The 20981-nt window shown below is 41.1% G+C and overlaps 1 protein-coding gene across 1 annotated transcript; it reads right to left on the minus strand.

Annotated features, from left to right (window-relative positions):
* Window positions 1–29: 29 nt before the first annotated feature.
* Window positions 30–19159, minus strand: ZRSR2 (zinc finger CCCH-type, RNA binding motif and serine/arginine rich 2). Its single transcript, XM_083820814.1, has 11 exons — window positions 18544–19159; window positions 16990–17069; window positions 16806–16902; window positions 16413–16521; window positions 15984–16070; window positions 13829–13867; window positions 11907–12022; window positions 8746–8959; window positions 6330–6385; window positions 6035–6144; window positions 30–5363 (listed from the first exon to the last, which is right to left on the minus strand). Exons 1-11 carry the CDS (start codon window positions 18588–18590, stop codon window positions 4882–4884), a joined length of 1437 nt encoding a protein of 478 aa, XP_083676940.1. The 5' UTR covers window positions 18591–19159; the 3' UTR covers window positions 30–4881.
* Between the last annotated feature and the right edge of the window lie 1822 nt (window positions 19160–20981).

A 20981-nucleotide genomic window follows, 5' to 3' on the forward strand; every position in this document is an offset into this window, starting at 1 on the left:
AGGGAAAAAAAAGGCTACTCAGTGCCAGCTTTAAAAAAAAGGGAAATTTTATTACAGTGCTTAACCTGCTCTTGAGCACTTTATTAAAAAAATGTGAGAGAATACTGTGTCCAAGATTAGTTATTTACATCCATTTAAATTCTACAGAAAGCAATAAATTAGCAGGTTTCTGGAAGGCTTATCACATTAAACATGGAATTTATTAAAGTGGATGGTAAATTGTTGCGGTAGTGCCACTTCACTTGAAGTTAAAACAAATCACATGTTGCTTGAGAGAGGGTTCTAGATAATACAAGCTCACTGTTCAGTTCCATACATGGGATTACAAACATGTCAATGCAGCATTCACAGTCCTAAGTCCTAGTCTCATCCAAAAGTTTCTCTTGACTCACCTGCTTTCCAGCTTTCTGAAGCAACTGAACTGCCTGATGTTACCAGCAAAAGCATAGGGAAAACTTACCATCTTTAGGGCATTCTTTAATGTGGACGTAAAATTTTGTTTCTTAAATTTCCTATCTTAGCTAAAGAAGGGGGGGAAAAAAAGCTAAGGAATCCTGTAGAATTTCTGAAGTGTTAGGCAAGGGATTGTTGGCCTGAGTGCCTTCACTGTGATCACTGAATCTTCAAGTTGAAGAGGCCTTCTTAAACATCTGCTGTTCCTTTTGAGTTAACACTGGGGTGATGGTCATGCTGTGGCTGCCTCCTTGCTGAATTACCATGTTTATGGGTTATGCTTGTACAGCTTGCTTTCTACTCAGTCCAGTAGCTTTCTGAACGGGATTTGTCAGATACTTTTTTTTTTAAATGTGATAGATGCTGTATTCAGCTGATACATCAGAGCTGAATAGAAGGATGGGTGGAATAAGTGTTTTTTTAATTACAACAAGCTTACAGTGACAGCAAAATCAGCTGCATTCTTTCAGTGATATAAGAAACTAAATTGAGCTTTAAAGTTTTTAACTAGTGTTTAACTTTCACATTTTTAAAGTGCTGTTACAGGACAGGAAGCAACAGCATCTCTGAGCAGACTCCTGTATTTCTTCTGAAAACCGTTACTTTGCACTTCCCAAAGATGCTGCTACTGGTACAGGTATATAACCAGTAAACATCGGGGTAATTACTGATAACGTGGTAACATGCAACATGTGGTAATATGCAACTGAATCAAGGATTGTCCTCCTGAAGGGTTTAAAGCTGAAACGTTACTCAGAATGTTTTCTGACCACTCATTCCATCATTAATGGAAAGTGCCAGAGAGGAAAGGCCTTCCTGTACGCTTGTTCCCGCTGTGTGAAAATGCAAGTCTCGCATTCGGCATGTGAACACGTGAGCCCTTCTCAGAGCTGCGCGGTGGTAGCTGGCTACTCAACAAGCACAGCAAGCATCAAGGAAAGGGAAATCACCTCAAAGCAGGCACCGGTGAAAACATGAGGGTGTGCTGCTGGCAGAAGGCAAACCTATTTCCCAGGTGCCTAAAGGGGCAGGGATACTACTGGTGCTTACAGGAGTAGCTCCTACCCCTGTCAGTGTTCCCTTCTGCCACAGGAAGCGTGCTGGCTTACTGTCATGAAACACTTCAGGTAATCACCTCGAGCGGGATGGTTTTCATGAAGTAGTTGGACTTCCACGTTCAGCGTCCTGCTCAGGTACGTTACTCCTTCCACAGAAGATCGGAGCAGCACCTGCTCCCTGCCCTGACTCCATCAGCTGGCTGGCCAGCCCCTGCTGCTGTTCTAACCCCCTTCTTGCAGCTCTGTGTCAACACCTGCTTTCATAATCAATCCAAAGCCTCTTGGTGATCCTTGCACAAATAAATTAAAAAAAAAAAGGTCTGAAAGCAACTGCCTTAAGCAGTCATTAAAAAAAAAAGTAGTAATTCAATAGCTAGTAGGAATTCACTTTATAAGGTCCTCTTATGTGGATTATGCAGAATAGTACATGGTGAGAACAAGCTATTCCTTGCAAATTTAAATCCCTTCTGTGGTTTCTGGGGTTTTTCCCCTTTGGAAAAAAAGAAAGGAGCTTAACATTTAAGAACTTCTAGTCTCTTTGTCTCATCAGAATAAATAGCTCACTCAGCTAATAAGGAAACACAACCATGCATATGACACTACTTAAGATTATGAAGTAGGGAAACTACTGAAATACATGAACTCTTAATTTCGAAAACTGGTTAGAGGCCAGGTTTCATGCTAACAAATGCAAACAAAATGTCAGATCTACAGCACTCAATTTCTGTGTAATAAGCAGACTGCATGTGAAACAATGATAATTACAGCTACCAGTTCTACAGCACACAGGTGCAGCCAGCACGTTGGATCCAGACCTCAAGAAAAAAAGCTGAAGCCTCAGCCATTAGAATAGCAGAAATAAAGTATATTTAAGTTTTACATGCATCTCTGAGCAACGTTTTTAATTAAGAACTTTTTTTTTTTAAAAAAAAGATAAAATACAGCAGCTCAGCTTCCCTGATCCCATTACAAAACCGTGGGGACAAGGAGCCTAATTACCTGTGGAATTCTCACATGGGTCTTAGTTGGCGCTTGGTTTCTAGTCCTAGAGTGGTCCGTTTCATTTATTTCACCCTGCTTGTCACAGATCTTCACAAAATCGGCATCCTACCACCCCTTTCACTTCTGGTTGAGCTCGGTGATTCACTTCCCTCAGACAATGCTCAGCAACAGCATGAGCGGCACGCTGCACGGCAGGGGATGTACAACACACCGCAGGTGGCACAAATCAACTTTTCTACCCGAGAGCCTTAACCAGCAGGCTAGTTCACCAGAAGGCGGGCTGTGGGAGCGAGGCAGCACCAGTGAAGTCATCTTACTGGCCTGCTGGTGATGCAGCCCAGCAAGTGGGGAAGGCCAGTTCAACTGTACCGGTTTGCCACGTTGTGCACAAGTGCCCCAACTAGACAAGTGAGCATCTATGAAAAAAATAGAAACCCTGGGGAAAACATACATGTAAGATCTAGGCAGGAAAGATACATTATGAGAAAGCAGTTGTCACAAATTTCTCAAATACAATTTAAAACAGTGCTGTCTATCCAGCAAAATCTGCCTTTCAAATGAAGTTATTATTTCAAAAGTTATTACAGTCCCTACGTCTGTTAATAACTAAAACATTTAATCAAATTAACTAAGCTACAGTTCTGCCTACAGTTATGACAATATATAGTGAAAGTTGGGTTTGAACTGAACAACAATATATAGCACTTCTGTTGTATTACTCCAAATTGGACAACAGTTACACATGAAAGAAGGAAAATGTATAATCAGCATGCTAGGTGCAGTATGCATTTAGAAAAGCAAAAATATATATATATATATTATATCCAGAAGCAATGGTCATTCACTCTTAACTATCCCGGGGGAAAAAAAATGCTTTTGCTATGAGGAACACTACACTGGAATTTGGATGTCCAGATTTTCTAAAGAACTTGATGCTATGTTGTTGAGTCATAACAAAAACTTATTTGGGAGCATTTCATGCCTACTTCAGAGACTTCTAACTTAGCAAGTGGTCTGAACTGTACTCAGAGGCAGGAGTCCCAAGTTCTTTGGAGAGGCTGAAGAGAGAGAGAACTATCTCTGCGGACAGCAGACACCTGGGGCACCCGCACCTTCAGGGCCACAAACTGCTCTCTCCAAGCATAAACAGACATCGAAGTGCCCGAGTTAAAAACGTAAAGTTAAACAGTGTGAAGTATAGTCCACTTAACAGCACAAATCTTTCATTTAAAACTGAAGAAATAGCTAATAAGAACTTTGCTAACTGCAGGTACTCCGCTAACACAGCTGTCATTTCTAAAAAGCTTCGTCCCGATAACCTCATTTTTAAGTACCCCTCTCCACCTTGACTGTAGGGAAGCTAGGCAGTAGGGTGCCTTAAACTGCAATATAAGCCTAAAAAAAGGCTTGATATCAAGTCCTTCTCTCACAAAAAAACTGAAATATTACTTCAGGTATAAAATAATACTGAGTTTCTTTAGCCACTCTGCAACATCTCGAGCCTTTACAGCTACGCTCCCATCTTTAGTTACCAGATTTACACTTTTCCACCCACTCCATAATAGGTTAGGCAGGTTGTTTTGAACTACAAATGGTATGCAACCAAGAAGTATGCAAAGTATTTTCTGCCTTCACTCCAGGGATTACAAGTGATTGGTCTCCACACTTACTTGGGGATTAAGGTACTGAATAAATTGATTGTTTTCCTGTGTAATTCCTACTTGGTTTTAGTCTACTGCAATCCCTACAGGCAATTAGCTCAGCAGCTCAGTCACAGGAGAGAGAAAAATCCAACACTTATGACCACAAAGCTCCTACTGGGCAAGTATTGTACAAGCAAACAGTGAAGCCTTTCAGATCCCTTTTCTCCAATGCATAACATGATTATGGTACTTTGTCTAGAACGATATATCCCATAAACATACGGTAAACATAAATGGCTGTCTTTTACACAGACTTCAACTGGCAGTGTGCTGTCGTGTGAATTGACAGCACACTAGCTGTTCTGTACTAACTCCTTACAGGGACAGTAAACATTTAACACACACATTACACAGAAATAAGCATATACCAAAAAAGCTTTACTTCTCTTCCTATTTTGTATTCAGTATGCATCCAGATGTTGCAGTAGTTCAGAGGGACAGAGTAGCTAGAGTACTTGACATTTACACCTTATATAGGACTTAAACTTTTAATTTTCTGAAGCTTAGCACACAGTAAACTAGGTTCCTTTATTAGGAAGAAATATTTTAATGTGCAAGAACACTTTATTTGAAACTCAAACGTATCTGGTGCCCTATTGGAAAGATTTTTGTCAGCTCTACATTTGATCAACATTTGATCAATTAGCAACTTCTAAGATTAACTCTCACTTTGTTTTGGGAGTTTCACTATTTTTTCCTCTGCTGCTTGATCTCTTTTTACCCCTACTCCTGGATCGAGAAGAGCTCCGACTTCTGCTCCGACTACGTGTTCGACTGTAGCTTCTGCTGCGGCTGCGTCCTCTCCTCTTCCTTCCTCTGCTGCGAGACCTCCTCCTTTCTCGACTCCTTGACCTGCCAGACCGGCGCCTCCTCTTGTTTTTGCGGCGATTCTTTTTTCTCTCAGATTCTCCGTTTCTGCGGTAAGAATGATCTGAGCTTGGGCTGCCCCTTCTCCTTGACCGGCTGTAATAGTCATCACGATGGCTTGATCTGTTTCTCCTCTCAGAGTTTTTAGACAACTGATTAGTCCGTTCAGGAGAAATACGTATGTCTCTATTGGCCTCCCAGAACTCATTGTTCGGATTTTTGAATACATGAAGAAAGTTGCAGTGTTTCCCTCTTGGACACTTCTGCCTTTCAAATAAGCCTGCAACAGATTAGGGTTTGCTTTTTTTTTTTTTTTTTAAATGAACCAGACCTGTTAAACCTTCATTATGCACCTACTGGAAAAGAAACTTTCTGAACTTAATTTTGCCTCCTCCAACAGAAAAACAAGTATCTGAACGCCTACCAATTTAATTCACCCAAGATTATTTTTACGATACGTACTTTTCTTGGAATTAACCTTCTAACATGTTTTTAAGACGGCTATTACGGCTTTAGCTTAAAACTATTTTCATAAATACTTTTAGTACTCTAAACTTTCTAAGAATGTAAATATAGAGAAGTCAAATGTAAGTTACTGCTAAGAACTGTTGATGGTTGAGAAACTATTGTTGCTTTTGAAAGAGATAAATTTGTATTTTCTGCACTTCTGCTTTAGTGTTGTTATTATTTCCAAAGCTGGGATCTACGTTTTCTCTTCCCGTCCAAGCAAATCCACTAGGATGATTCAAACACTTAAGTGACATAGGACAAATATTCCCTTTCCTTCCTAGAGCTACACAAACAAGTAAGCATATTTGTCTTCCAAATAGAAATGAACTCGATCTGAAGCACTGGCTGAATTAAAGTGACAGATTAACTCCCCCTTTTTCACTTCTACATTAACTCTTTCATTAACACACGTTCTCTTTTACAAGCGTTTATGTAACTCACCACAAATGGCAGTCTTCCATCTTGTCACAGGACAGAATTCACAATGAAGCTGCCGGCCTGCATACCATCGGCCACTGAATAGAGCAAGAGCTGCCTGGCAGTCCTTCTCCCTTTAAAAAAGAAGAAAGAAACAAACAAACATGTAACATCATCACTGTACAAGCATTTAGGATGTTAGTTACCAATTTTAGGCTCCCATTGCAGTATGAGAACAGATATTTGGATTATACAAACAATTTTCATTACTGGGCTTTGGAGTTTAGTTCTAAAACTTGGTAAGACTATGAATACTTACGACTGGTACTGGACATACACATTTCCTCGCAGGTGAGGCTCATAGTTGCAACTGACCTAAGGAGATCGAAACATTAAGTTAGGACACCTGAAGGCTGATGCTGTACAGCAAGTCACGCACGTGAAGGTGGCAGCCATTCTGATTTATGACAGCACATCAATATGAACTTGCATATTATTTTCTTCTAAACATAGTTTTAGTCAAATGTGATGTTCAGACAACAGAAAGGCCTTCTGGTTTACGTTTGTATGTTTGCAGCATTTTGCTTTGATTAACACTAGGTCCTCTGCTTCAGTTAGTCCAAAAGGCAGCTTGTACTCCATTGTCTTGCACTTAATTCTGGGCCAACCCTACTACGCGACTGCCAAGTCCTGCTCTGAAAACATTCGGTAGTATCCCCATGAGGAAATGTGGGATTCATTATGGAAAAAGAATCTTTAGAACAATTTACCTTCACAGCATCCCTGTGAGATAAGTTAGAAAAGCTGAAGTCACTAGCTTTCACTGGACAGTTCTGATACACCATTTTTCACAATAATTTAGCATTCACAGTCTATCTGGACCTCACAAAAATACACAATTTAACTTCCAAAAACCTTGTTACTGGTTACTAGGGATGCTGAGTCGGGCAGGCCCAAGCTGGTTAGGACCTTGTTAGTTCTCCAGAGCAGAACCGTGAGCCCAGCCTCTTCTGCCCCCAGGCCTCTTCCAGTATCGGCACCAAATGAGGCAAGCAGCTTCTTTCATCACTGGACCCTGCCTGACCCTCAGAGAGTACACCTCTGGATTAGGCAAGGGCTTCAGAGGCAACAAGGAGCAGTTATGTAATTAAATATTACAGAGTAAACAGTCACAGTATCTGAGATAAATAGCAATGTCAGTGTAAGAACAAGTAAGAATGACCTCACCTTCAACATGTTTGGGTGGGAAAAGAAAAGAAGGGCATTTTGTCAGAATCTGCCAGATTCAGGAGTAGCTTCCCAGAAAGAACAGTAAGAATAAAATCCCGTGCCACGTTGGAAATGGAAGTCAATTGAAACAGGGATGAGTATAATACAATTATAAATGGTAGGAGAGACTCAACCACGGTTGAGATTCCAGCTGCCAACACATAATTCCAAAGCATCTCTAATAACATGAAAATGCCTTTGAAAATCAAATTACAGTTGCACAATTACTTCAGAAGCTACAAAACCCCACACTAGAAGCTCTTACCCCATTATTAGCCACAGGGATCCACGTATGTGCAACTTTAGCAGATAGTTGCACATAACACAACAAAGATACTACCTTAAGGATCCGAGTTTGATGGTAAGACAGCGTTTCAACCCACACTCCAGTGGGAATCTACATCCCATCTTCTACGATGGAGTATTGCTGGCTAATATCCCTCGAGTCAAAATAAGGTGGGATACTCATCCAAACAAGTAAAGGTTTCTTTCTTACAACCTCATTATACAGCTATTGAAAATTCACTTTTTTTTTTTTAAACTTAACTTTCCTCTTGCTTGAAATGCTAATTTCTGTTCTAAGGCAGCTGCCAGTACAGAGAAACAAAAGGAGAAAAGGCACAGCATGCCTCCCGGTGACTACAGAAAAACACTTAGGAATAGCAAGCAGAAAGGGATGCTGTTACAAGGAGCTTTCACCATCCAAGCTGCACATTTTATGACAACAAGGGACTGTCAAAATGCAGCATTCATCTCCAAGGTCTCCATTTACAGGACCCTCATTTGTCCCCCTGAGAAATCGTAATATAAATAGGAAAAAAATTCAGGAAACCAGATGCAGAAACTAAGGCTGGATGACACATCTCAACACCATTTACACAACATACTTCTTCGTAATACAGCCATTTCAAATTAATTCCTGCTACTGAAATATCTGCTACCTTTTCGGTTCATTGCCACTTGAGTTTATTTTATCTAACCAGTTCTAAAATGACATTATTTGGGTATTATGCTCCAACTACTTTTTGTATCTCCACAGGATCATTCCTTTGGTGCAGCTTTAAGTGGCACAAATGCACTAGCCCAGATATCTTTAATACTGCCTAGCAGTTTTAATCCATGGGCCCTCTGGGGCTTATCACAGGCTAAGTAGAGAAGGGACTGTGAGGTTAAGTGGACTGTTGTTCTGTACGAACACCTGGCAATATAAAAGCACAAGCTTTTATGACAGTTCAGGAGACTAGCAGAGAAGATTCACCCAGAATGCTCTGTAGCAGCGGTTGGAAGTTCACAGGTGCCGTGAGAGACGCACAGTTTGCAGCAGACACCAGACAGTTCTCTCAAGTGTATGGGATTTAGCTAGAGCATGCTGCACAGAATTCTCCAAAGGCTAGTAAAACACAACTGATGTGGTATATGTTAAAAATTGAAAAAAAAAAGACAAGCTATTACACTCCTATGCATACCTTGAATTGAACAACCTTCCCCACATTCTGAAACTCAGGAAGCACGTCCTCGTAGAACTCCAGGAACTGCTGGTAGGTTTCCTCGTCACTGTACTCGAGGCTCGCATCGGTGTCGTAGTCATCCCGCCGGCACTGCTCCATGCCAAAAGTAATGAACATCCCTCGGACAAGCAGTGTCTTACTAGACGTTGGGTAGTTATGCTTGCGAGAACACCTGGATAGTTACAAAGAAGAACAAAAAGGATTTGCACTTTTGGCAGAAGATGAACCTGTTGAAGCTTCAAACAGCTGCCATTTTGAGAAAGCTCCTACAAAAGAAAACCCACTAGTGGAAAATCAAAGTTACACTGTTATTAAAACAGTGAAGTTTGGAAGTGAGTTTGCAAATAATCTTCATGCTTTCTGTCAATCACAAATGTATTCTTACATTAAAAAAAAAAGTCTGCAGAAGATATAGATACCCATAACATTAAAAGCCAAAGTTGCAAGGCTTAAATGCATTCCCCATTTCTCAATGGCTTTACAGAAATACTGAAAAGTCTCTACAATATTAAAAAAAAATAAAAAAGGTCCCTGCTCTTCGTTTTGCAAACTGAAGAACTTTTACTGGTAATGTTCTCAGCACACAGGGAAGAGGGGGTTTGTGAGGTGCGAGGGGGCTGAGGAAAAGAAAGCACGTCTGGTCCTTTAGTTGGATGAACACCTTATTGTTTTTTTTTCCATTAAAAAAACCTGCTTATTATAAACAAGTCATAGCTTAATCTCACCTTCTGGGCAGCCATAAAACCATTAAGATCTCCCACACTGTCTACCATCTTCAGGCTACCTCCCTCACAAAATACAGTTCTCCCCCACAAACCTTTAGATTTGGTAAGAGCACGGATGCTAGCCCCCATGTTTATTTCACTGTGCTTTATGATCTGTTTCAAACACTTCACAGAGTAACTGGGTCATACGCTCTCCAACACATTTCTGCTTTTCATGACATGATCAGAGCAACAGTCAGACTAGTCTGCTCTCTTATCTAGCAATGGCAAAGCACAGACAAACTGGGGGAGGTCAGGTCTAAAACCAGTAATTACAACCTAGACTTAAGACAGAAAGTTTCCCTCTGCATCTTGCCAGCTAGAAATTGACTCACACATTCTGATTTACAACTTCAAAACCAACCAACCAACCAACCAAAAAAAATACAAACAAATGAGACAATGAATTTGATCTTTTTTGATTTGAAAAGCGACCTCATTTCACTGGTGTTTGTATTATGGAACACAAAATATTATACCCAACCAGTATTGCCTGTACAAAGATAGCACATGACAGAACAAAAGCAACCCCAAGGAAAACAAATGACCCAGAATTTAGTATTGCTAGAAAATAATTAGTATTTAAATTACTCTAATTATTTGGTGGTAAGGGATGGACCAGATGATTTTGGAGGTCTTTTCCAACCTTGACGATTCTATGATATGAGTCTAAGATCGTCTGAAAAAGTTTTGTCTTCTTCAAGACATAGTGAGCTTTGACAAGTCAGTCATTATTTTACTAATAATATCAGCTCTCAATTTTTCACCACTGTGGCCCATTTCAGCTTCTACCCTATTTGTTCGTTCCTTATCCTGCCTGTATCTCGGTCCTTCTGCTTGTGGCTAGCAGCAGAGGATGAAATGACCAGAATATGAAGGCAGTATGTTATGTGAAGACAAAGAAGGAAGATGAAGGAGAGGAAACAACTACAGGTGAGAGAAGGGCAGCATACGATGTTTCTCAGTACTTAGTTACAAAGCTTATGCATAGTTTGCAGCAAAACTGATTTATAGCCAGTTCATAGTTAACCCAAGGAGGTTACCTCCATTAAGTACCTCCAAAACAAAAATTAGACTGCAAAGATTACAAAGAACTGAGCATTAAAATTTCAACAGCAATAATGCTGTTTGCGGTGAAACAGCTGCCCAAAGTTTTATTTAGGCATTCAACACATATTTCAGAATAGAAAAAGATATATGGGATTGAAATTTCTGTAGAGTTCAGTAATCACGTAACTGTCCACAATATGCATCACTCTAAAACAAATTACTTTTAGGAGAAAGAGAACTACAGGATACGGATCACACACATTTCAGTGATACAAGTTAGTTAAATGGCCGTACTCGTTTATGCTGAACATTCGTGTAATAAGTATCAGAGTTTTTCCCTGCTGATCTATTGTCCCTCCTTAACGCGCACAGAAACGAAGGGATTTTCTAGCCAGACCCTTCATTTGGGACACCAATTTCAATGATCACTGATGGGTCTGGGAGTACAGGTTCATTTACGCCCTTGACTTCCTCTATGTCCTCTGGCAACAAATTTCACAATTTGTTTCCTATGAGAAAGATTTTTTTGTTGTTTTTAAGCTGGTAAATGCTTGGGGACACCTAATTAAGCTGTTTCATACTAAAAGCAAATAATCCTTCCCATCCTGCTCATGACTTCAACGTTCATCTACCACAGCTCTCTTCCATCAACTCTTTGAAAGTGAAGAGCCTAGATGCATTAGCCAGTCCTCCTACAGAAGCTGCTCCTCATCTCTCATCACCTTGTCGTCCTTCCTCTGTTCTCACCTTGTACTGTATTTCCTCTCCCAGACAGGGCACCCACAGCAGTATACAAGAACCAAGAATGAGTGTATCACACGTTTAACAGTATACAAATAGGAGAATTCTGGAAGCTACTACAACATCTTTCCCAACTGTGCAGATGTACCACAGTTTTGCTTTAGCTGACATCCTCCTATTTATTTATTTATTAAAAGATGCAGCGTATGCAAACTAATCAAGATAAAAATCAACATCTGACATGTCAGGCCTGTGCTAATAGCAGAAATCAAATGTACTCTGTCTGAATGTATCTGTGCATCTGCCAGATCTAAGGTAAAGGCAGTCTGGCCAGTGGAACCAGAATGTACCATCAATAATGTGCCTTAACAATAAATGCTTCAGTTCCAGGCAGTCAACAGTTTTCCTCTCAATGTCTAGTTCCACCATGAATAACAGAACCCCATCCAAATAAATAAAAGTGATTTATGAAGCAAGATTTCTTCAGTTTGCACATAACCTAATGAAGTTGCTTGCCTCTCACCTCTCCAAAACATTCCTGCTGGTAAATATTCAACTGATTACCTGTCTCCGAATCGGCAGGAACCTGTTTTGATATAGAACGGGCAATTTGCTCTGTCCTTCTCTGTTCCTATGTTCTCTGGGGGCTCTGGGTTATGCCAGGACACACCATTCTCCAGCTGTGGAAAAAAAAAATTAAAATACATATAAGTTAAAAAATTAAAAAAAAGAAGAAAGATTTAGTATCAAAATGAAGCTGCCAATTAAATTCACAGGCAATTACGAGCACTGCATTAGTACAAATGCAAGCTTGAGCCTATTTAAGCTTTTATTTTTTTAAACAAAAACCAACCAACCAAACCCAAAGCTACCCAGTGCCTTGGGTCTTTGGTGATGGAGGCCCCTTTTCTTGATAATTGTGCAGTTTTACGAGCAAGTCTATATTCGTAATTATGTATTAACAATAAAATATAACCAAACCGTGTCTTTTTTTTTTTTTTTTTTTTTAACTTCACCGAAAGAAAATAGCTGTGATATTTGCTCCTGAAACAACAATTTCATTTATCATCCACAAGAATTACAAATGTTGGGACAGTTTATTTTCATTCAGCTAAACCAGTTAGCTCCTTCATGCCAGCACTTATTACACCTGGCAGGTAAAAGTCTAGGACTATTTACTTATCTGTCCTTGCAAAAGCTTAAAGCTCAGTAATATTATCATTTTTTATGCTGTTAGGAAAGGCTAAATAAAAGTAACCTGCCAAAGGCCATAATTAAAAAGCAATTAAATTCACAGGTAGCAGTGGAATGAAAAACATCCATACTGCTCAACTCAGGCCATCACATTAAGATTTCTAAAATTCAAATCAGGATTATCAAGTTGCAAGCATTGGTTGACCATGAACAAAACAGGTTTTAAGAAGGTAATTTTCATTAGCCAAAAGATCTGTAAAGCTAACTAGCCTAAGCTCTCCTTTTAAATTAATTGAAAACTGTTTATTTATGAGCAGCATTTGACTCTGCCACCAGTTCTGCTCATGACTCTCAGCCATAATTTCCCCTCAACAAAACAGCACTACCACTGTTCATGCTGCCGAAGTAACTGAACCCTGAACTGATACCACATGAAGACCAACATGCAATATTTCTGTCTCTGCCCTTGCAGAAGTGGCTGCTAATACATCTTCAGCACCAGTCGGGTAATAGCTCTGAGCATTTTTCTACCCATATTGCAAAATAAAGGTTTAGATTCCCTGCCTAAGAAAACTCTTTAAATGCAATTCAGAACCGAATGTAGCTAATAGCAATCAACCCTCAACAGGTAACTAGGTTAAAATTTAATTTTCAGACTTATGCAGAGTACAAGTATTCACAAATTTAACCGTATCAGGTTGTTCTCTAAGGAAACAGGAAAAACTGAATTCATCTTCTCTAAGTATCAAAGGAAGACTGCAGTTTTCCTTACTATACACAGCTTGAGAACCACATTCTTCCAGGCACTCCAGCAGTTACCTTCCCCCACACAGTTTTCTCTCCTTAAGGATCTGTGCTCTCCTATGCTGCTGAATGTTTTTTAAGCAGATGGGGGATTCTAAATAAGACAACTTTGTCTTGCTACCCAGAAGGACTGACAGATTTATTTAGAATTCTAATTCAAAAATCCACTGTTCCTAGGTCTGTGGGTCAGGCGTTTTGTTGTTTTGTTTTAAATACAGCACACAGCAGTATTTTCAGATTCATTTTTGACTCAGACCTCCTGAACAGGAACGAGCATGCACAAATGCACTGCCATCAACCAGCCAGAAACACACTTAATTATGTTCCACCCAGTAAATAATTGTTTACTGCTCACGCAAACCACTACATATTGAATTTATTCAGGCCATTAGGTTCTTGAGAGCAGATGGACAACACGCTACAAGGCAAACACCGGATGGCAATTAAATTATTTTTCAGTTCTTTTTTCAAAAAGACGCTGAGCGTACCTGGCTTTCGGCTTGATCCAGCATCTTCTGCACAGCTGCCTATAAATGGTGCAAACACAGGACTAGTGAAAATCCCAAGGACACACAAAACATCTGGTTTCTTTAGTTAAGAACCTAATTTACAGTACTCAATGATTATGCATAATGAAAGTTTCATGGGGTTTGCTTTAAAAACAGACGTTTTACTTTGCTTTGTAGCATTTCACATGGTACAAAGCTGTTAAAGGATACATCACACTAGACTTTCATGTGGACAATTTTCTAACCTAAATGCTAGACAACCTCAAAAATGTCATAGTTTCAAAAAAGATAATCATTGAACTACTGAATACTTAAATGCATCTCTTGATCTAGTACTCAATCTAGTCACAGTTAAATTTGTAATCATTTAGTTGTGCTAAACTTTTTGACTTGGAACATCCTACGTACCACAGAAAAACACACTGCTTAGTAAGCCTCTGTTAAACCCAAGTTTATAACTGCTAAGAAATCTTAATATCGGAAACCTGGCAAGCTTTGCTGTATCTAGTCTTTCAAACAGAGCAAAACAATGAGGATATTCTTTCCCTTCCCTCCTCTAAGTGGGATGAGCAAAGCAATAGACACACTCCAAGACTAGCTGGAAATTAGTTCTCACAAATTATCCTAGGAAATTTCAAGAATAAAGACATTTAAAGATAGCCAATGCAAGAAAATACATTATTGTTGTTCTGATTTGGAAGAGAATTAATTAGATCTAAAAAGAGGAGGAGCAAGTTAAAAAAAAATACAATTCAATGTGAGGAAGAAAAAAAGACACAAACCCAAAATAACTATTTTCCCATCTTAAGGGGGAAAAAAATAAACCTTTTCTTTCAATCAGTGAGTCAGAATTTGAATAAACTGCAGTTTGAAGAGACAGGTCTAATCAATTTACTAACTTTCTGTTGCTGAAATGGGTGGCTCCACTCCCAGCTGAGCACTCACAGTATCCCTCTGAGCGCATGTCAATGCCCTCTATGAGCCAATTTAGCTCACTAGACCAGTAAATTAGTAATCCAGAAAAACAAACAACAGAACAAAACCCAGAAAACGGCTTCCATCTAGTTCAGGAGACAAAATTAGTCCGCTGGAAGCTTGGGCAAACCCAGACACAAAGAAAGGGAAGGAAAAAAATCCTGCTGTTACCATGGTATAGTTCTGGGAACTCTACCTCAACCTCCAACAGGGGATGAGACCAACATTTTCTCTCCCTACTCTGCAAAGAAAGGAATAGATACATAGCAGAAGAGGAAGACTGGCAGGAAACACAACTGTTGTGTTTTTTTCATTCGTCATGGAAGTGTTATGTAACTCGTGACATTAAGTGCAGCGATTAAGTGCAGGAGACAATACCACGTGCTCATGTCTCTCCTAGCGCGGCTACCAGACACGGTATCAAGGCACCTCCCAGGAGCTGTGCTAAACTAGAATCTTTTGCTAATGTGGAGAAGCTGATGTGTCACGGATCCTGGGAAGCTGCAATCACCCTTTACTGGTGATAGGCCAGTCCTCCCTTTGGATTTCCATACAGGCATCTTACATCCAGGTTATTCGACTCCTAAAACTTAAGAAGAATGTACACTTAGTGTTATAAATGAAGTGTTATAAATGACTATTTTCAGTATAACTTTTTTCCTCCACTCAGGAAACTCTGAAAAAAAGATACGTCCTGTTGGATGAGTCAGGTAAAGAAGAGCTGTAATGTATCTTTTGATTAAGAACTCTGTTAAGGAACAGCAGCAACGTAATTCCATGTCCTCCCTGGGAATTTTCTTCAATACTGATCATGTTTAACTGGGACATTAAATAAGGATCACCTTTAACATAAAGATGTAAAGAAGTGCACATACCAGAACCTGCATTCACAGTGTGCCTTCATGTTTAACTGATGTAAAAGAGTACATATTACAAACAACCAGATGATTTAGAATTAGTTATCCTCCCAGGTAAACAGAATTGCTAGCTTCTCTTTAACAATGAAGAATAATTTCAGCAACTTGGAACTGAGAGAAGTAACTGAGACATTTATACACTCGCAATTAGAATAAAATCCGCCTTCAACATGCATAGACTCGTGCATCAAATAATGCGAGAGGATATGTAACACGTTTATCCTCCCACTGCCAGGAATCACCTCTCTTTCTCTCTTCTCCTGTTGCTTCTGCTGCGCGACTTCTCTCTCTTTTCTTTGCTGCTCTTCCCATTCTTCTTTGATCTTTCTCTTTATGATAAAAAAAATTTTAAAAAGTTATTTAAGGAAACAAATAAATACTTTATAATCACTACAGTCAAATTCAAAACTATCATGCTGTATTGTAACTCCTTGACCATAAAGGTCTCAGTCAGTCATAAGCCACTAAATCTCTGAACAAGAATCCATTTAAAGAGTATTTTTGTCTTTTTAATTTTGCTATCTAGAATGAAAGAAACTACAGAGCTTACACTTTCAGACCTACCAACATCAACAAAATTGCATACACTGCAGAACAGTAGAAGATATTAAACGAAGATTTAAGTTTTCCTTATTACCAGGCACAACTATAACACTCAGTTTATACATCACCTCTTCTTCTTCTTGACGTTTTCTTGCAGCCTCTTCTTTTTCTTTCTTAAGCTTGAACTCTTCTTGGGCCTTTTCTTCTCTCAGCAACCACTGCTCATGCAGTTTTTGTCTACCAATGAAACCAGATGCCACTTAGACAAATTTTACTGACTTCCTGCAATTGATATGCATATAATTCAAATTTATTAGTTCAGCATTAACTACAGTTTATCTAATACTCTTTAAAATAGAAAATCCCATGAAAGTCATTCATGCATTAGAAAAATCCTGTGTAGCATAAAACACAGATTAAGAATTCTATTTTATAAAATATATTGAGACTTTTCAAATTGTCAAAATGTAATTGACTAAAAACCTATCTACTAAGCATATACTAGTTTCTAGCTGTTTCACCTTTCTGCCTCGAGCTTTTTTTCCTCTTCTTCTTCTTCCTCTTCTTCCAGTTCCTCCTCTTCCTCCTCTGACACCGATTCATCTTTTTCTGTAGCTTCTGAGAAAAGACACAAAACAATGCATCTAAATAATCAGATGTCACAGTCAGCAAAAATAGACAACATATGAAACTCTTCGCACTTACCAGAGTCTCTCAGTTTGGCAAGTGCCTGCCGCTTTTTTTTCCGCTTTTCTTTTTTCAGAATAGCTCTGTATTTTTGATGGCTGAAGATGAGAAATTATTTACGTTACTACACCCAAACAATTAAGTTTTGCTGTCATACATACACTCAATTACATCAGCAGCACCAAATCTCACAACTGCAAAATTAATGAATATTCATATGAAACAGTAACTCCACAGGAATATCTGGCATGGTAATGAAATCCGCAACTATGCCGTTAGAACTGCACGTTGCCAGCAATAACGACCTCACTGGGAACCAACACACAGTCTCATCCTTCCTGAACTCTGCAGGGCTTAGCATTATCACCAACTTCATGAAATCTCCCCTAGAGTCTGACCTTTGGTTATTAGGTAAGATCTGGGAGAAGAAATTGGGCGTATCCTGGCCTGAAGTTGTGATACCCCTTTCAGAATATTTTAGTCTTCCTCTCTTTTTACATGGTATGAAATTTTAAGCCTCTACACTTCTATCTAGATATTCTCCACAGACAGCAGTTTTAATGCATGGCTATGAAAAGCACACGTAACAGTTACCACAGATAATTCTCAGGTCCATTTTTCCACCATTGAATCTTGGCCACACTCGTGTTTTGCCTGAAAACTTGTCTGATAGCTCTGCTAGTCTGTTCGGAAACAGCATCTTGTTTTCATTATGGTTAAAATCCCTCCAAATATCTAATGATCCCTTCACACCAAACCCTTCTTTTTGTTTTTCCTTCTAGCTCCACTGTTTCTGGCCAGTTCGCAGCAGCAGAACAGCAGGGATGATCTTCAGCGCTTCCCATCCCGCCACTCAGAGCGTTGTCAGCAGATCAAAATCCTGCCATTTCGGGACGTGCAATTTCACAAGGCTCCAGAGGCGTACCTCAGACAGCCCCAAACTCACCTCCATCTCTGAGTTCGTGGCTATTTACGCCCCCGCCGCCCGCACAACGGCGCGTGCCACTGACGGCAGCGCGGTGGTTACCAGGGAGCGCAGCGCCTGCCCTCAATCACCAACGCCCCGCCGCCCGGTCAGCCTTCGGCTACACAAGCCCGGCGTCACCTCCTGTCACGCCAACCGCCCGGGAGCCACCTCGCCCTCTCGGCTGATGCCCGGCACTGACCAGAGCACCCCTCCCGCCCAGCGCCCGCCTCTTCTCAGCTCCTGCTGCGTGGGGCTCAACCCCGGGCCAGCGCAGCACCCCCCCGCACCCCCCTCGCGGCCGCCCCCCCCCCACCTCCCTGCGCCCCTCCGGTGCCCGGGGGCTCCCTGCCGGCGGAGGCGGCCCCCCCCCGACCCTCTCGGCCCCCCCCGGCCCTCAGGGCCCCGGCGGCGGGGCGGCCATGGCGGCACGTAGCTGCGCCACTCCCGGGCCCGGCCGCGAGGCGGCCTCAGCGCCGGGCCCGCCGCACGGCGGCACCGCCGAGCCCCGGCCGGGACCGGGATCGGACCGCGGCCCCCCCGGGGCACCCCCCGGGGCCTCCTCCCTTCGCGGCGGGGGCGGCGGGGGGGGCGCGGCCCGGCCTCACCTCAGCTTCCCCAGGGGGGACTCGGGCAGCAACATGGGCGCCGCCATCTTGCGGGGCCGACGGGACGTCACGTGACCCCGCGGCGGAAGGGCGCCGAATCCCTTCCGGCGCCCCCGGGAATGGCGGCGGCCGGGGGAGGGAGTGGGGGCGGGGAAGGCAGCCGGAGGTGGTTGTGTCCCTCGTGCGGCTGCTTCCGCCGATATTCGTACGCTGTTATAAGTATAACGTCTGTAAAGTTCACAAAACAAGTCTGAAACTGTTCCTGCACGCCCTAAAAAGCGGGATGGAGAGTGCAGCCGTTGCTCCTCCCCTTCAAAACCGTTTGTTATTCAGGGGGAACGCCTTAGGAAGCACTGCAAATCCCAGTTTCCTTAAGTTTAAAAAGTAAAAAGGTGCACTCCCCTCAGTCCCTCCCCGATACGTGTCACAATTGGGTCCTTCACTGTAATACACACACCAATTTCCCAACCCAACCGAGTAAAGCGCTGCATGTGGTGCCCAGCATCGCGGCTGGGCTCTTTCCATGCACAGTGGGTTGTGCTGTGCTGGCAGTCCCCAGCTGTGGTAACTTGGCAGTTACCTGCCTGTGTTGCACCAGCTACTTGGTGAAATACGCCTGGAAAGGTGATGTGGGCAATGCCCACCACTAGGTATCCTTTTTTTAGAGCCTTTTTTAAAAAAATCTCTTGGCTGATAGATGGCTGCTGTGGCCTAATGGCTTCCCAAAGAGCTGGGGGAAGTCAGAGCTGTGTAGCTGGGGCACGCCAAGCAGGTATGTTTGTGAATTTAACTGACAAAACCGATACGTTCTCATCATCCTGTCTGAGGAATCCTATCTCTCATGATTATGTACACATTTCACGGCAAGATATGAGCTACAATGTGCAGACCAGCACAGATTAGATGGGCCAAAATTTGCAAGTTGTCAGTAATCAGTTGTTTGGCAACAAGCATTATAGAAGGCAGCATTTGAAGGTAAAGTATATGTAGGCTTCACCTGGCCATGTTTTACGTAGTCATTAATAATGTATATCATTGATTAATACCTAAATTATTGGCATAAACCCCAATGCAGGAGCTTACTTTGTATATCCTAGAGGTGTTAAACTGCATAAATAGTCCAAGCTGCTGGCAGTGAAGTGTACCCGAGCAGGCTTTGTAAAAATCAGACTAATTGAGTGTGCTGTTCATCAACAGCATAATGACTGTCGTATTTATTCTGGACCTCAGTGAAGTTATTCAGAGCAATTGTGACTACTATAGTCAGCAGCTATGTTTGCCAGTTGATCAATGAATATTCAGATGATGACCTTTCTACTAGTACTTTACCATGTTTCAGATTATAGATTGTCTTTTAAAATGGAGTTGACATCACTATTACTTTTACTGTTTGCTTGTGCAGAACAAATATGTAAAACACACAATTTGCTGCATTAGATACAGAAGATGGCAGTATTGTGCATTTTAGAACTGATGAACTATACACATTCATGAAAGTTGTGAAAAAGCACAAATGTTTCATAAATCTGATTTTGTTAAGGAGCTACAACTATAACTTTTTATCCTCCCTTTAACAGAGTAAATACCATAACAACTCTCCTTCAAATTGTCTGTAAGTCGATATTGAGAAATTCACTCATTTCTTTCATTAGTATTGTACATTTCATTATGGCGTTTTCCCAATATATTTGTGGAAATAACTGTCTTAAGATTATAAATTTGAATAGTGAAAAGGAGGATCTCTTTATAAGACAACACAAAAAAACATCAGCTATAACAGACATTCATAATTCTGGAAATGCTTCTGCAACAGAAATAAAATAATTGCATTTTTCTCCGTTTTGTTTATTCTTATGGATTATGCATGTAGCAACCACCCGCTATTCAAGCATAGGTGCAGAGTTCCGTGTAATTTAATTGTTGCAGCGCTGTGAAAGTATTCACGTCAGAAAGAAACAAATATGACCGTTCCAGCTTGGCAAGATCCATTCACGTATCCAAGATAACGCAGTCTTCCAGTAGGTAATTCTTAGCCCTTACACTGGGTTTGGAGAACAGAGGGCTCTTCAGACATGGCTTATTTTTGTGGAGACCTTCAAGAAGTTCGCATAACTCGCTCTTGCATGTTTCCCAAAGAAATATATACATACACTGTATGGTTATATACATGTCCCATCACAAGAAGGTAGATATGAGCTGCTCTGATTGTACTTTGCAGAACAGAGAACGTTTCTCATACAACCTGAAACTACATACCATATTCCATTATAAATCTACGTGCCTTGTAAGATATATGCACAGAAATATATACATACAGTAGGCCAGCTCTGAACCACAGTACAGGTATCCCATTTAGCACACATTTGTGCTTAGTGGCCACGTGATCCCTCTGGCTTCCATTTTCCTCATATTTCCCACCAGTGCAGGCAGATACAAAG

The sequence above is a fragment of the Anser anser genome (genome assembly GCF_964211835.1).
Source record: "Anser anser genome assembly, chromosome: 1".
Classification (NCBI taxonomy): domain Eukaryota; kingdom Metazoa; phylum Chordata; class Aves; order Anseriformes; family Anatidae; genus Anser; species Anser anser.